Source organism: Gallinula chloropus (assembly GCF_964237585.1).
Source record: "Gallinula chloropus genome assembly, chromosome: 1".
NCBI lineage: Eukaryota > Metazoa > Chordata > Aves > Gruiformes > Rallidae > Gallinula > Gallinula chloropus.
In genome coordinates, this window is record NC_140085.1 from 124,743,818 (window position 1) to 124,761,113 (window position 17,296).

General features: G+C 37.3%; 1 protein-coding gene across 4 annotated transcripts in view; it reads left to right on the forward strand.

Annotated features, from left to right (window-relative positions):
- DMD (dystrophin) overlaps window positions 1-17,296 on the forward strand; it is a gene marked incomplete at its 5' end in the record, with an annotated part of 1,290,802 nt that overhangs the window by 651,103 nt on the left and 622,403 nt on the right. For all 4 annotated transcript variants that reach the window (XM_084279200.1, XM_084279202.1, XM_084279199.1 and 1 more), the window contains one exon: window positions 2,138-2,310. In XM_084279200.1, the coding sequence (XP_084135326.1) occupies window positions 2,138-2,310 (173 nt within the window). The remainder of the gene's footprint in view (window positions 1-2,137; window positions 2,311-17,296) is intronic.

Consider the following 17,296-nt stretch of genomic DNA (forward strand, 5'->3'; position numbering starts at 1 on the left):
CGAAAAGACAGATAAATGTTAGTTGCATAAAAAACATGTTTTTCCTTCAAAAACCTCTGCTTATTTTTCTGATTTTGATAGTCATAATGTGGACCTGAAAGGTAAGCATGCTTATGTAACTCATGTTTTCGGTTGATATAAAAAAAATCATAGAATCATAGAATATACTGGGTTGGAAGGGACCCATAAGGATCATCAAATCCAACTAAGTGTTTGTGTTGTCTTTCTGGTAAAGAATAAGAAAATCACAGGAGCACCAAATTATGCCTGTCTGGATAGTAGACTGAAATGTGAAAGGAAGCGCTCTGATTGAGGATTTCCTTACATCAGTCTTGATTCACAAGGAGGAAGTCTCTGCTAATTGCTTTTTGTTACATTCAATGCTTTTATCCTTAAGTCACCACACAGTTTATGACAATATCATTCCTCAGCATTGGGTTTTCTAACAAATTCAGTCATTCAAATGATTCTACAAGATTTAGTAGAAAGAAAGAGGCTGAACACTACCTACTTCACAGAATAAAAATAAACAGCATATTTATGTATTGCTTTATAAAGCAAAAAGAAAACCTGTGTAATTCAGTCAATGAACTGAATGGACTGATAAATGGATAATTACTATTCCTGGGAACATATGGAGTTGTAAATGTTTTCACACATTTTAAAAATGTTAAACGTTCAGAGTAAATTCAGGTTTTCTTCCTTTGGGTCTTCCAACATATGCATTGTGCAGTTAGGTAGGTGTACTGCGAACTATTTTGTCTTTCTCTGAAACAACAATGAACTGACTACTTGAAGAATAGCAAATGTTGGGTTGTGAATATCCAGCAAAAGCAAAACCAGTGATAGCCGATAAACTATTTTTTTCATGCTCTTATTTTGGTATCTGTTTAATATCTGCTGAAACAAGTATAAAAGGGAAGCATAAAGAGCAATATAATTAACATTTGAATATAAGTATGTAAAATGGGATTTTTTTTTCTGCTTTCTTAAGAAGAAATGATCTTAAAACAAAAGTAACATTGGTGTATAGGAATTAATGAGTGACTGAAATCAATACTTCTTTGCTTTCCCTCCAGCCACTACCTTTCTCAGATATAGCTTAATAAGTCTTCAAAGAAAGGATGGTCATTCAGTCATTATTACCCAATTATTGTAAAACTGTTAACTATTATCAAAGTTATTGTTGACTCTCTTGAGGCACAAGAGGCCTTGCAGAAGGAACTCAATACATTGAAGCTTTAGTCTGTGATTACTGGGATGAAATTTAACAAGTAAAATTGCTGAATTCTGCACCTAGGACAGAGTAATGCTGGACAAAAGTATAAATTGGGAAAGAAGTGACTACAGAACAGCCCTGCAGAAAGGGACCTGGGGGTGCTGGTCAACAGCAGGGTCAATAGGAGCAAGCAGTGTGCTCTGGCAGCCAAGAGGGCAAACTGCACCCAGAGGTGCATCAAACACAGCTTAATTGGCTGGTCAAAAGAGCTGAATATACTGCTGTATTCAGTGTTGGTGCAACATCACCTTGAGTACTCTGCGCAGCACCCCATTTAAGAAGGATGTGAAGGTCTTTGTGTCCTGAGGAGGGCAGAAAAGCTATTGAAAGGGATGTCCTATGAAAAGCAGTTGTTGAATTTGGACTTGTCTAGTTCAGAGAGAAGTAGGCTGAGAGGCAGCCTCGTTGTTCTCTAAAGCTTCCTCAGGAGGGGAAGTGGAGAGGGAGGTGCTGAGCTCTTCTCCCTGGGATCCAGTGATAGAACATGTGGGAATGGTTCAAAGCTTCATTGGGGAAGTTTAGACTGGGCATTAGGAAGCTTTTCTTTACCAGAAGGGTGTTTGAACACTGGAACAGACTTCTTGGAGAGGTGGTTGATGCTCCGAGCCTGTCAGTGTTTAAGAGGCATTTGGACAATGTGCTTAATAACATGCTTCGACTTGGTCAGCCGTGAATTGGTCAGGCGATTGGAATAGCTGATCATTGCAGGTCCCTTCCAATTAAAATATTCTATTTTGTTCTGTTCCATTCCGTTCTGTTCCTTCTGTTCAGTTATCACTTTCTCCCACTTTCTTAAGAACTTATTAATTTATAAAAACAATGATTTTTTTTTTCTTTTCTAAAATCTCAATATTACAGAGCATTAAAGATAGCCTGGGAAGACTGATGGGTCACAGAGACATCATTCACAGCAAGAAGATACCAGCTTTGCAAAGTGCTACACCAAGGGAAGCAGCAAATATACAAGAAAAGCTGACTCAACTTAACTTTCAGTGGGATAAAGTTAACAAGATGTACAGGGACCGACAGGCGTAAGTAACATTTAAAGACTGTTATTTCTGACAGCATCCATTAATATTTGGCTTATTGTTGGTGTTTGTTTCTTAGTCTTCATTTTGTGGAAATACCTTTTAAAGTTGCAGAAGATACTTTTTTGTAACTCAGCATAAAATGTTTATAGGGAATTGTAATTAAATTTGTCAGCTTTTTTGTAAAATGGTAAATATTCTGACCAAGTATTACTTGCATAGGCCAAAACCTGTCATGATATTGCATACATATTTTTATGTTATTATAAATGAGAAATCTTTACCTTCAAATAGTAGTAGGCATTTTACTCTTTTTTTCTATAATCAACCTGAACTATTGATTTACAAATCTAAATCCATAATGGATGCAACAGAGTAAAATCCCTTTTAATTGCAGAGGATTTACTCATTCAAGGAGTAATTTGTACTTTATTTTTAAGGAGCAGAACTAGAAGTGTTAGCAACTCTAAATCCAGTGTCATCTTTTTTATAAGTCTGTATATTAGATATAAAGGCATGGCAAGACAATCAAGAGAAGTATAGAAAAGTATTAAAAAAATAATAAATAAAACTGTGATCTCCTATAATATCGTCATACTTATTGTTCTCCTTGTGTAGTATTTGTGGTTTTTTGTTTTTTTTTTTTTTAATCTGAGCATCATATTATGATGAAAATATAGTTAACCTATTTTGTTACCTCTGGCATCACTCACATTAGTAACAACAGACACTAGAAATCCAGTAAATTATTTACACTGTGTAGTAAATATCCGCTGTTTGAAACTTTTGGCATTGTGCAATAAAATACCTAAGTTTATACGTCCTCTTTTAATTTTTTAATTTGATTTTATATCAGATGTTGCTGGCAGTGTTACAGATATTTCTATTATTTATGAGATATACTTATTTTTTTAGATTGAGTATTTTAATAGTTAACAGGTAAGTTTGCTTTAAATAGAAGTCATAGTTTCAAGCGTTTATTGAATTACCACTGAGAAGTCCTTGATAATTCTTCTGAGAATGTAAACTAATAATATGACACTGAAAAACATTATATCTGACTAGTTCCTTTAATTTAAATTGTCCATTCATGGGAATTTTATAGAATTGGACCTTCAGACAATGTTAAAAACTTGACACTAAAAGTTTCATTTGATGTGCTACACCAAAAGACAATTGATTTAATTTTGCTAGAATATCCCTTTTTACACTACATATATGTTTAGAAATATCTTTTTTCTCAGAAACTGTTCTTTAAACTATTATTATTATTCTGGAAAAAATAACATAGTGTCCAAATTATTATTGCATTGTATAGTAGGAAGAGGTAAGAATCTAAACATGCAAGCAGTGACTAGAAGAAAAAAAACACTGATTTTGTCCTAGAAGCCAAACCTTGGTAACTTGTGTTTTCCTTGTGTTTTCCTTGTTTAGAAATGGCTGTCACTTTGCAGATTTGTACAGTCATATTATTTTTGCTGTCAGCCAGTTACTAGCTTTGATTTTAAGGTTGCCAAGGAGAGAGAGAAATTTTTAAAAATAATAATCAGAGAGAATCATAGTATAAAATAAAATTGAGTAATCTTCATGTCATTTTTATTTGTCTCAATATTTAACATTGACAAAACTGGGACAGATTTATAATCTGGTAAATTTTCCAGGTTCTCCCATGCATAATACTGTTTTTAAAAGCAGGAAGCCTGGCCCTGGTGTAGTGAGAAAAATATTGTGTTTCTCACAATGCCATGTATAAAAATGAAGGCTAAGTGCATAGCAAGGAGAGCAATTTCCTGTTAGGTGAAATCTTGGATCACCAGCATTTCCATGGTTATCCCTTATTTAGAGTATAGTGATATTTAGCCAACAGCAGAAAGTATTCTGAGGTGAGTCTGTGATTCTGTGAAATGAATTAATGTTTGTCAAGTATTTTGAAGTCATGAGATAAAGGCACTAGAGAAATGTATGATTACTCTTCAGCTGGTGTTTTCCTGGCGGAGTCATCCTCTTTTAGTATGATGGACAGCAACTCAAAGGGATGATAAGCTTGACTACTGTCTGGAGTTGCATGCCTTTATTTTTTTTTTGAATCTTTTGTTTGTGCTGTCAGTCTTACCATGTCACTGTTTCAGTGTTTTCATTTGAGCTATGAGATGTTTCCTATAGCTTCTGCAATTCTGTGAGGTTCATTTGGACTGCACACAAATCCTAGGAAGATTGAAGGAAGACAGTATGGCCTTTAGCATTTTGCTTCTAGCAGTTTGTGTCTGTAAGGAGTGAAAATATCAGCGTAAATTTGCCTTTGAGAAATGGATGAAGTTATGTTTATGAGATAGGCAATTGATGATGATGTTTTAGGACAGTTTGGGAATTATTATTATTGTCTTACTTTCATAGAATCATAGAATGTGTTAGGTTAGAAGGGACCTTTAAAGGTCATCTAGTCCTCCCCTGCAGCAATCAGGGACAGCTTAACATCGGCCCTGACCTTAATTATCTCCAGGGATGGGGCCTCCACTATGGTTCTGGGCAATCTGTTCCAGTGATTTACCACAAAAATATTGAAGATTTTTTTCCTAATATCCAACCTAAATCTCCCCTTTTCTAGTTTAAAACCATTACCTTTTGTCCTATTGCTACATGCCCTCATGAACAGTTCTTCCCCAGCTTTCTTACAGGCACCTTTCAGGTGGAAGGCCACTATAAGGTCCCCCCAGAGCCTTCCCTTCTCTGAGCTGAACAGTCACAACTTGCTCAGCTTATCTTCATAGGAGGGGTGCTCCAGCCCTTTGATCATTTTTGTGGCCCTCCTCTGGCCATGCTCCAATAGATCCATGTCCTTCTTGTGTTGAAGGCTCCAAAGCTGGACACCACACCCGATCCAGACCTGGTCTCACCAGAGCAGCGTAATGGGGCAGAATTACCTGTCTCAATCTTCTGGCCACACTTCTTTTGATGCAGCCCAGGATGCAGTTGGTCTTCTGAGCTGCAGATGCACATTGGTGGCTCATGTCATTTTTCATCCATGAAAAACTTAGTATCCCACAAGTCCTTTTCCTCATGTCTGCTTTCCAGCACATCATCTCCTAACTTGTATGGATAACAGGGATTGTCCTAACTCAAGTGCAGCTTGTTGAACCTCATGAGGTTCACCTGGGCCCGCTTCTCCATCCCTCTGGATGGCATCCCATCCCACTTGCACATTAACCTCTCCATACAGCTTGATGTCATCAGCAAATGACTGCTTTCAATGGAGAGTGTCTAAATGGATGTGAGTATTCAATGTTTGAAGGGTTACAGAAACATTAACAGCTACGCTGTTCATTTCTGAATATTTGATTTAGGAAATCAAAGTGTTTTACTAACATGGAAATTATTATTTAAGTAAATGCAAAGCCAACTATCACTATGATAGATGGAAGAACAAAACAACTTTCCTTACCCCTGTAGAATCTAAACTCTAAAACTCATAGAAAACAATGGAAAAATTCATGTTGAATTCTTTTGTGTGAAATAGATTTCCCGGAAGTCCTGACTCATATCTAGACACTTTATAATTTACTTTATTGTGATTTCCTTTTTATTAGAAACAAAAATATATTTTCAGTTTCTTTTGCAGAATACATGCCAGTTTGAGAGAAATTCATTGTGATGAATGCTTAAATAGTTTTACAATTTCTATTCTTTTACAGAGGTTGAAAACCTTTTTGTTTCCCTCTGTTACTTCAGCATGTTTTCTGTATTTGAATAAGTATTCATACTGTACCTACTGTTGGGTAACAAGCAATAATTCACTGAAAAACATCTAACCAAAAATCCCGTGATTATCCTAGTGGACTTTCAGTTGTATTAGAAACCTAGGATAAATGCAAACTCATTGAAACACTTGTCTTCAACTGACTCATTTTTGAAGTAAAGCCTAGGTTTAGCTGGTTCTTTCATACATGAGTTTCTTTCCTGTACAAATTGATTTTATAACATGGTAGTTGGTCGCATTTCCAACAGATATGTTCACACCAAGGGAAATTTGGGGCTTTTTTTCGTTGCAGTTTTCTAACTGCGTAACAGCTCCAAGAAAGAGCAACAGTGGCAAGATTCATATTTTGTGAGCTAAGGAGTAATTCATTATTTAATTTATAACTTCAGCCTTTGCCTCATGATACTAAATTTCTAGGTTATCTTTTCCAGTAGCCACATTAAGATAATACAGTCTGAATTTTGTAAGGTAAAGTTACATTACAGTGCCAGAAAGATTAACCATACAGATGACATAATTGTTCCTGTCCTTGTACCAGTATTTAACAACAGTTTCTCTTCTTTTCAGCAGCCTTAGATACCATATTTTTATAGTAATTACAACAATTTATGAAGTGAAACTAACACCGGGTTCCTATATATATCTTCAATGAGAACATATATTTTGAAAAAAACCCCTAGTATTATTCAATAAATAGTTGAAAATATATATTTAAATTATTGCCTTATATAAGTATGTATTTATGTTATCAAACTATCACTTGTGGATTGCCTTCTTTCTTTTGTCAGGACACTGTTTTCTCTGGATATTTATATCCCAGTCTCATTTCTGTGAACAACATAAACTCACTAAGTGTATTTCTCTCTAACAATATCAATAGTCATTGAATCAATTAACTTTTCCAGAATAGACCAACATTATATCAATTTAAAATATTTCTAAAGCAATTGCAACTCAAAGCTCATGCAATGGTTTGGTTTGGTTTGGTTTGGTTTGGTTTGGTTTGGAAGCGACTTCAAAGATCATCTATTTCCAATCAGGAGCAGGGCCACCCTCCACTAGCCCAGGTTGCCCAAAGCCCCATCCAACCTAGCCTTGAAAATTGCCAGGGAGGGGGCAGCCATAGCTTCTCTAGTCAACCTACGCCAGGGCCTCATGACCCTCACAGGAAACAGTTTCTTGCTACTATGTAGTCTAAATCCACCCTCTTTTAGTTTAAGCTCATTACCCCTAATCCTGTCACTGCAATACCTGATAAACAGCCCCTCTCCATCTTTCCTGTAGACTCCCTTCTTTAGGTACTAGAAGGCTGCAATAAGGTCTTCCCAAGGTTTTCTCTTCTCAAGGATGAACAAGCCCAACTCTCTCACCCTGTCTTCATAGGAGAGGTGCTACAGCCCTCTGTTCATCTTTGTGGCCCACTTAGGGACTCACTCCACCAGCTCCATGTCTTTCTTCAGGTAAAGGCCCCAGGAATGAACACAGTACTCCAGGAGAGCTCTCATGAGAGTGGAGTAGAGGGGAAGAATCACCTCCCTCGACCTGCTAGTTATGCATCTTTCGATGCATTTGAGTTTGTCCAGGAGCTCCTTTTTCTTCCATGCAGGCCTTCTGGCATTTTTTGCCTGACTTCCCCTTTGTTGGGATGAGCTTGGAGAAGGTGATCCTTGAATATTAACCAGCTTTCTTGGACGACTCTTCCTTCTAGAGCTTTGTCTAATGTTACTCAACCAAGAAGGTTCCTGAAGAGATGAAAGTCTGCTTTCCCAAAATCCAGGGTAGTGAGCTGCTTGTGCACCTTCCTCACTGCCCTGAGGATCTTGAACTCCACCATTTTATGGTCACTGCCACCAAGGCAGCCCTTGAGCTTCCCTCAAAGAGAATGCATAAAACTAAAATTAAAAAAATTAAACACAAGCTAGAAAAAATAGGAAAAATCTTAAATTAATCTAATTTAAAAGCAACGTACTTAAAGTTTACAGATATTAGAGACCTTGAACATTTTTGAAACTGTTTCTTGATCATGAGTTAAAATTCTAATGGATCTCTCATATTAATTTCAAATAACTAACTTTTTCCTGTCTTTTTTAAGAGTTATCTTGCAGGACACACATTACAGACTAGTTTCATGCTTTTCTAATTTATCTGAAATCTACTAAAAATTAAATGTTGTGAGAGAATTGAAAAATTGATACCAACCAGATATCCTTACAAAGTGTTTCTTGCTAATTGTAAAAGGAGGAAAAAAGTGATATGCATCTTATATCAGATTGCAAATCCATAATAATGTTGCCAAGGTAGATTGATAGTTTTATAAAAGTCATAAACAAGTAACAATTTTTGTAGTAACAAGTGAAAATCCATAAATAATTAGTTTATAGGCTCATACTAAGAATTATTTTCATTTTTGGACAACAGTACAACAATTTCTGAGTAGCTTTTAATTAGGTGTGGATTATCTTAATAAGGCCTAATGAAACACCTGTATTATACAGCAAGAATCTATTCACTGGCAAAGAAATAGCTATTGTGTGGTCATATTTCTAACACTACATAATAGCACGTGTAATCCATTCCTGATATATTCTGTTGAGCTGGGAATGGATCTGATGCATGGATCAAGATATTAGGAAAAAGAAATTAAAGTCATTATTTTTTCAAACTTAAGTAACCTGCATATTTCCTGTATAGTTGCAGAATCAGCCATAAGTAAGCCTTGAGGACTTGCCTGTCAATGGTATCTGAATCAGATCCAGCTTCTGTGCTTTGCTCACTTAGATAAAAATATATAGTTACGAAGCTAAGGCATCTGAATTCAGTCTGGGCAATGCATTCACAATTTACTTCCCTTTTCAGAATATGAAATATCTTCTTAGAGTAATATCACTAAGTAACTGATGAATGCAAAGCCAGGTAATACTAAAATCCTCAGGAAATCTACTTGCTTGAATACAAATTTCTAGAAACGTTTAGATGACTGAAGATGGCCTCAACCTCCTACTTCAGAGGGACACAACTCTCTGATTCATCCTGTGCCAATCTTGCATGGATCTCATTAACATTCCACTATAAAACTATGTTTAGCACTGAATCCCTATATACTGCTATTTAACCTTGCAAAATATCCAACCATCTGAACTGAAAATAAAATATAAACATTTAGAATCTCTAAAAATAATTATTTTGTAGCCTTGACTGTCAGATATAATTAATATATCTTAAAGAACATAAAAAATAGAAGTACAGTTGGTGACTTTCATAATTTGTTAGATATCCTAGGGAAGTTATTTAGGCCATTTTTGCTTTTCTTCTCCAAATTTCTCAGTTGTGTATTCCCAATTTCCATCTGTGGCGCCAACACTGCTCTCCAAATGTGCACTCTTTGAAGACAAGTCATCTGACCTATCTTTAGCTGTACAAGTTTTAGTTATCTTTTTTTACAGCGCTTGCCTAGATTCTTTCTCAATTAAATACTTTCAAGCAATTCTTTCACAGGCAACTGTCTCTTACATTATATAGTAGGTTCATTAACTCTTCAGGAAGACTAGATAAGACTAGACACCTTATTTTTAGATAGATAAAATTAGAGGATATTGATCTTAACCTAAAAGTATAACGGAGCAATGTAGTTTAGTTTGTATGTAAACCTGTTGCTATATCTGTCTTTTTCACTAAGCTCAGTCAGCATTTCTTTGTTTCTTGCCTTAACGTTGACAAAGTCAATTATAAGAATGAAGGCTAACTAGCTTTTTTTCAGTACGGGGAGAAGAGCAAATTGTGGAAGGTCTGGATATCTTGAGACCAAGGCAGAAATAGTGGCTGTTCCTTTATATAAGAGTATCTGATCACATATTTCTGTTGAGGTTGTAAGTCTTGTTACTAGGTTGATGATAGTGAAAACCGGAACAGATTACTTAATCCTCAAGGACAGAAGGAAAATATTTCCTTTCTAATACTAATCTGAAAATACCTACTATGCCTTAGTTATATGCAGGGTAGGAATTTTTTTTTTTTTTTTTTTTTTTTTTTTTGCTTTTATTAACAGCACTTCAAATTATTTGTCTAGGTTTTAAAAAGGGCTGAATGGAGACATCTTACAGTACTTGATTCTTACAGCCAACATGACTTCTTGATCCGTATCTATACTGCACTTGCTGCATAGAAACGCTCTCCATGGAAGGTGTTTTATAATCTCATTCTTTCAACAAATTTGTCACTTCATTTGTCCCCATAATATCATGCCATCAAGTTAAGATATGGGTAGGCTTCATAGGTCCTTAATTGCTTGCAAACAGGTATAAAATAATTTATAACAAACAGGTATAATGTATAAATGCTTTTGTTATGGGCAATCTACATAAGGGTTTCTGTCAACAGTTATAATCTGAAGAAACCCACAATGTATAGGAATAGTTTTTCTTCCCTAGTTTATAACTAGAAAGTCTTAATTTCTAGCATAAGCTGGAAAAAGATTTTAACTTGTATATAGCCATTAAGATGGCTGTTTTCATAGGGCAATACATATTAGAACATCTTCTAAATGGAAAAGCAACAAGTGAAATTTAAAATTATTTGTTAAAGCTTAAATAGTAAATTTGAGGCAGGATGAGAAATAATAGTGTAGCTTTTGGGAAGAGAGTCATATTTATTAAGTTGCAGTCATACAGTTGGCTTTAGAGCTAAACACAAACAATTCTTGATATGGGAATTGAAGGTGTCTGTAAAATGAGGTGAAAATAACTAATTCAGTATTACTCTTAATAAGTAGATCTGATTATCTCATCTGAAATAGCATGTGTTTGTGCTGTGAAAGTGTTTCAGCTGAAAAATAATCTTGAATGTTTTTAAACCGCCAACCCCCAAGCCTGACAATTAGCATAACTTAGCATAACTTCACTGTAAAATGCTCAGTGACAAAAATGCATTACATTCATACGAGAATTATTGTGGCAACTTTTTCTGATGTACAAACTATAAGAGTGTCAGTGAAATGCCTGAGAAATGTTATGGCTTAGTCACGAATAAGTGGGCTGTAGAGCTATGGGAATGCGAATATGTACAAAGATAAATGTGGATAGAAGCAAATAGGTTCTGAGCTGTCTGGATATGAACTGGCTTGGGCCTTCATGTCAGATATGAAAAATAATATGACGCTGTGGTCAGTGTCATAAGCGATGAAACCCAGTTGAAATGCAGGGTATGGTTGCTTTAGGGACAGTGCTGCGTTAGTGCAGCTATGTAATTTTACAGATAGCCCTGATTTATATCTAACCATCCCAAACCACTGACAGAGCGCATTCGTGCTTTGCTGCATCCATCTGCGTAGACATAGCCCAAGAGACGTGCAGTATATCCTCAGGTCTGAAACTTTAGTTGCAATGACTTCTGTTACTTCGGTAAGCATTGGCAGTCAAGGGACGCTTTCACTCTTGGTACTGAATAATTGCATTGTGCTGTGCAAGAATTTTTAGCTGGGTGAATATTTAGGTGGGTCAAGTGTGCACTGAAAGAGGGATGATGTTGCAGAAACAGCTGTTACGTCCAATACAAAGGGCATACTGAGGTGTGCTCCTTCACAGAATTCCCTTGACGCTTTTTAAGGGATTGCTGCTCTCTAGTTGTCATGGTGCAGTGTGCACCTACCTTTAAGTACCTCCTGGGAGAGCAATTTTTGACAGTAGAGGGAGCCTAGTCTTTTCACATCTGTAGCTTAAGTCAAAAGCTACAATTTTCTCTTTTACACAGTTTTCATCACTGTCTTTTCTCAGCTGTGTTCATGTTGTAGCTATCGTTTAATAAATACAATTTTCTCTTTCTTCCTCCAAGGCAGTTTGAATGGGTTTTTTTTATTTCTTTTATTAAATGTTTTATCTATACACCCCTATGGGCCAACTTGAGAAAGATGACACATATGCTTGAAGAAAGCTGCAAGTTTTGTGGCAGTCATACACTTAGAAAGTTCAGATTTTTGTCCTGGTGACCTTCAGTAATTCAGTAGAGTTGGTCAGCTTTCAAATTTCTTGTTCTTGAAGGGCAAAACAGAGTTCAGGGTGATTTGGGCAAAATCCAGTCAATACTTCTGGTTTGATCCAGAATATTATGGGAATCAACCTAAAAAACCCCTGTATTGGCTCATTCTTATAGTACTAGATACATTACACAGTACTAGAATAGTCTCCTAGAAAATTGAAAATTATTTAGCTCTCTATTTCTTTATCTAGAGAACTACAAATATTGCTTTAATTAACACAGAAAATAAATTCCTTTCTTAAATTGAAGCAGAGTATCCCAGAGATTTTCTGTAAAAGCAAGCAAAATGCTGGGTTTCAGTTTATTGTTATTTGGGGAGGGACATTGATCCATTGCAAGTAGCTCTTTCTGATGTGAATTCTTTGTTGCTTCCTGGAATATGTAATTTCCTTTCAGATTAGACTTTCATTTTAAGATATTTCATCCGATCAGTAATTATCTTAAGTGTCCGATTGCTTTTCCAGTAAAAGAGGGATTAATTCATAGCATGAGGTTGAAAATGTTCTATCAAAAGTTACACTAAAAGAAGAGAGACAATTATTTTGCTGTTCTCCTATATCATTATGCCTGATATCGCTCAGGAAAATTGAGTTTAGTAATAACTTCATTAAGACCTTGAGGCAGGTCTCAATCTATTAAGGCAACATGAGAATAATACTGTAAGACAAGTCTTGTATGACAGCAGTAGAATTTAAAAAAAGTGGGTGACAAGGTTTGAAAACAGTAACAAAAATTCGTGCATACGGCCCACAGTGTGCAGACCGTACCTGTATTCTGGTTCTCTGCATGTATTAGCTGGCTGGCTGGAACACCAGTGCCAAAGAAAACGGGCCACAGTGACCTTCCGCTTGTCTTTCTGGAGTGGTAAAACAGATAGGATATTCTCTCTTCTCTCCAGAAACCAATTTTCCAAAATCCTATAAAAACACATTTACCTTTGAGACTGACAGTTCTCTGTCAGATTTGGTTGAAATTGACAAAAGAAGCTAGAAAATTTATTGTTGGAGATGAGTGATGGACTTCACAGTCATTGAAGTCTCACTTCCTTTGGTTAAAAATAGAAAGAAAGTATATATTTATATATATATTTTATTTGCTTAGCCTGTTAGTCATAAAGAAATTCACTAGAATTCCATTTAGGAACTTATCTCTGTGTGATTGTCTAGTTTGAGGGTGGCCCTGCCCATGGCAGGGAGTTGGAACTAGATGACCTTTAAGGTTCCTTCCAGCACAATCCAGTCTGTCATTCTATGATTACACCTTGCTCCTTAAATTTCCATCTGTCCCGAGCTACTGGCCAAAGTTTTATATAAGATATAGCTATGGTGACTTATAGGAGATGTTAATTTCCATAGAATCTGAGAATAATTCAGGTTGTAAGGGACCTCAGAAACTCTCCCAGTCTAACATTCTGCACAAGGCAGGGTCAACACTGATCGACCGAGTTTCTTAAGGCTTTATCCAGGAAGGTCTTAAAGGTGTCCAGTGACAGAGACTGTACAACATCTTGGGAACCTGTTCCACTCAACTGCCTTCCTGGTGATTTTTTTTTTCCTCCTATATCTGGTCTGAACCTTTCATTTCCCTTTATGTCTCTTGCCTTTCACCCTCCCACCATGCACCCCTGGAAAAGCCCAGCTGCATCATCTCAATGACTATCTCATAGGTGTTGGGAGGCTGCTGTTGGATTCACTGAAACCTTTGCCTCTTTGTGCAATTCCCTCAGCCTCTCTTTACAGAACAAGTCCCCTGGCTTGCTTGGTGGTGCCCTACTGAACTCACTCCAGACCTTAACAAGGTCTTGTATTGGCAGGCCCAAAATCAGGCAGTCTTCTAGATGCAGGCTAATGAGTGCTGAGTCAAGAGGGTTATTGCTTTGCTTCTATCTGCTGGCTGTGCTGCTAATAATGAATTCCAGGTTGCACTTCTTCATCTTTTCTGCCAGGGCACACTGCTGGCTCATGTCCTACTTGCTCCCCACAGGGCCTTATTTGCAGAGCCACTTCCCAGCCAAACAGTTCCCAAGCAGTATTTTTGCAATTCTGCAAAGAAATCAGGACCTTCTTATATAAGTATGTCTCTCTCTTAAGACATCTGAAGTGTCATTCATTTATCAGTAAGACTTTCTGCAGTCTCTGTCTGAGACCTGCTTGATATAGACCTCTAGAACATGCTAATAATCAAAGGCTATTGTTCTGTGGTCCTGAGGTATCACTCCAGCTTGTTTCATAAAAACTGGATTTCTTGAACTTTTAAAGATTTAAAAAATGCTTCATAAGAGCAAGCTCCTGCTTCTGAACAAACAAAAAACTGTGAATGTCATTTCAACTATGCAGATTTTCAGAAATGTCTTCCAAGTCTTGTTAGACTTCACTATTTTGCTCACTGATTCAAACATGCAAATTCTTTACTGTCATCTCTAGTTAATGAAATTCTAAAAGCAATACTGTTTGATTTTCCTTCAGCACTGTTCAGGACACCATTCTACCATTTTCATTAGCTATTACTGTAAAGTGTTATGTTTGGCTGCAGAACTGCTTTTCTTAGCCATAAATCTGCCTTCCTAAGTATAATGTGTATTGATATAAACCAAATCCTCTGTACACATATCAGAGGGTAGGTTGTATGCATAGCACTTGTTTTCCATAAAGCTCAGATCTGTGAGTGGTTTTGTGATCTTAGTCTTGAGGTTCAGGGCTTAAGAGCACTCGCTGCTAGGAAGGTTTTCCTGTGATGCATCTGTCACATTGCTCCTTTAGTTCACATCAGAAGAGAACTTTTGAAACTGATCTTCTGATTGTCCCCACTGCGATTTGATTCGTTCTGAGAAGGACTCTTGGAGAAGCTGAAATGGATTCCTGACCAATTAAACTAATTTGGAAGATATGCGCCAGGAACACACCTAACGTGCTTCAGCTGCAAGTGAGCATTTGGTCTACTGGCCCACCCTAGAGAGAGCTTGAAGTGAAACCTCCAAATGTGTAAACTGGCCTCACTGTTTTGAAATTAAGCATATGTTTAGGCAGTTGTTTATTACCAGCATAAGAAAGGAGTGGTTTGTGTTACTTCCTGATCGAAAAGGGGCGATTTTTTTTTCTTTTTCCCTATTCCCTCCTTGTCTTTTGCAGTGATTCTAACTACTTGAACCGAATTTCTGCCTTGTGTTCTGATACTATTTTCAATGAGATTTCCACCCCTCCACAGAAATGTGAAACTGAGGAGTGTAAGGTTCTGAGTCCATCAGTCAGTATCCCACAGCAATCCATTATCTTTTGGGAAAGAATTACTGTGGACTAAAGTGATTTGGTAATATGAAACTGAATTTTCTACAATTAAAATGAGAGAATATACTAAAGAACAAACTACGCTATCAATAATTGTGTGTTTTGTCTGATGGGATACTTACTGAAAAGAAAAACATGAGGAAAATGCAACTGAAGAATATCTAAGCATTCTTTGAACAGTCATAAAATCGACAATTTGTGACATATATTCCCGAAAGTAGAAGGAAATGCTTATGTCTCTGTTCTCAGAGGTAAAAACCCATATGCTTATTCTTTCAATAGTTGTTTAGACTAAACCAGCAGATTTTAAAGATTTCAGATTACTGGGATTTGTGTATTTAGTATTTACTCAGTAGCTGACACAGATTTCATCTATTGTCTCAGAACTGTATTCCAAACGCTAGATGCTTTTAAAGCTTTCAATATCATAAAACCATCACCTTGATTTTTAAAAAGAATGTCTGAAAATAGAATGCTGACAAAAACACTAAATCTCAACTTCTGGCATCATAATTGAATTCTGAAAGAGTAAAAAGTCTAAACACATTAACTTAGTAGATTAATAGTTTTGGGATGTAGGCTGGAAAAAATGTTTAATTTTTTAATTTTTAATCCTTTTTCCTGAAATATCAATTAACATTCTTCAGTGTTTAATATAGGCTTTTTATATATTATCATAGCTTGTAAAACACAGTAATTACAATTTCTTTCTGCCTAGTACAAAGAAATAATCAAAATCAAAATGATTTGCAGGTTTTGCCAAATAACATCTTTGTAAAAGTCACAAAGGTGATGTTTTTAACACTTCGGTATTTCAAGGCCGAACTCTGCCCTTTTGTAAGGTTATGCACTAATATGTCTTCCTAAATGGTACATACTCTGCAATTCAAGTTTTAAGTCATGCTATTATAGGGTCAGTCAAGACACGTTGCTCTCTGACGACTCATGAGATTCAGTTCCGATGTTGCTCTCTCACGAAGCCTTCAGTAATGCATTCTGGCTGTGCCACAAATGACATTTCTACTCAGGCGTCTTATGGTCAATGATGACACGTGAAGATATCATAAGCAATAATGGAAGCTGTCTTACATGTTCAGTAGTTCTTAAATTAATTCCATATATAGCTCTATCAGCCTCTTTGTTTCCTGCAGAAGTCTGGCTAAAGAAAGTCACGATATCCTGCAAAAGTATATTATTCCCATTTTATAAGTAAGAGAGGAGTAGCTGTGATGTGCACACACTTCTTTTCTTACATCAGATGCAAATATTCTGATTTGCCAAGAAGGGAGCCTTAAAATCCGTCCCAGCCTTGGACCCACCAGAGCACCATTTCTCTGGAGTACCACCTTTACGGGCACAAAGAGAGGCTGAGGTACTGTGACAGTAGGCGTTAGGAGTACCAGAAGCGAGTGTTTGGAAATGATTTGCGTTTCAAGGCGGGAGGGAAGGGGGGGGGAGTATTGCCAGGTTACACTATTGTGAGATTACACCTGTGCGTTGCCGGGAGGCGGCGGGGGGGGGGGGGGGGGGGGGGGGGGGGGCGTGGGTTGCGGGGTATGTCCCGCTTTAGAGCGCAGACACACACAGTCTTCGCTTATGCGTTGGCTTGGCTTGTTGTTTGTTCGGGGTTGGTTTTCCCTTCTCCCCCCTCCCCGCCCCGGTTTCTGTGCGTTACACCCGAGGAGCTGCAATCCCCGCAGGGGCAGCCGGCGCCGCCCGGAGCCTGCCCGCTCGGCTGCCGCCTGAGACGCCGGAGGCCCGCTGCGGGAAGCCCGCTAGGGGGCAGCTTTGCAGTGGAAGTGCTCTCGCGGCCTGCAAAGCCGGCGGGAGAATGGCTCCCTTCCTCCCTCCCTCCCCACAGTGCGTTTCTCTCACTGTCGGAACACGAGATAGCCTCTCACTAGCTGGAAGCTGAGATAAA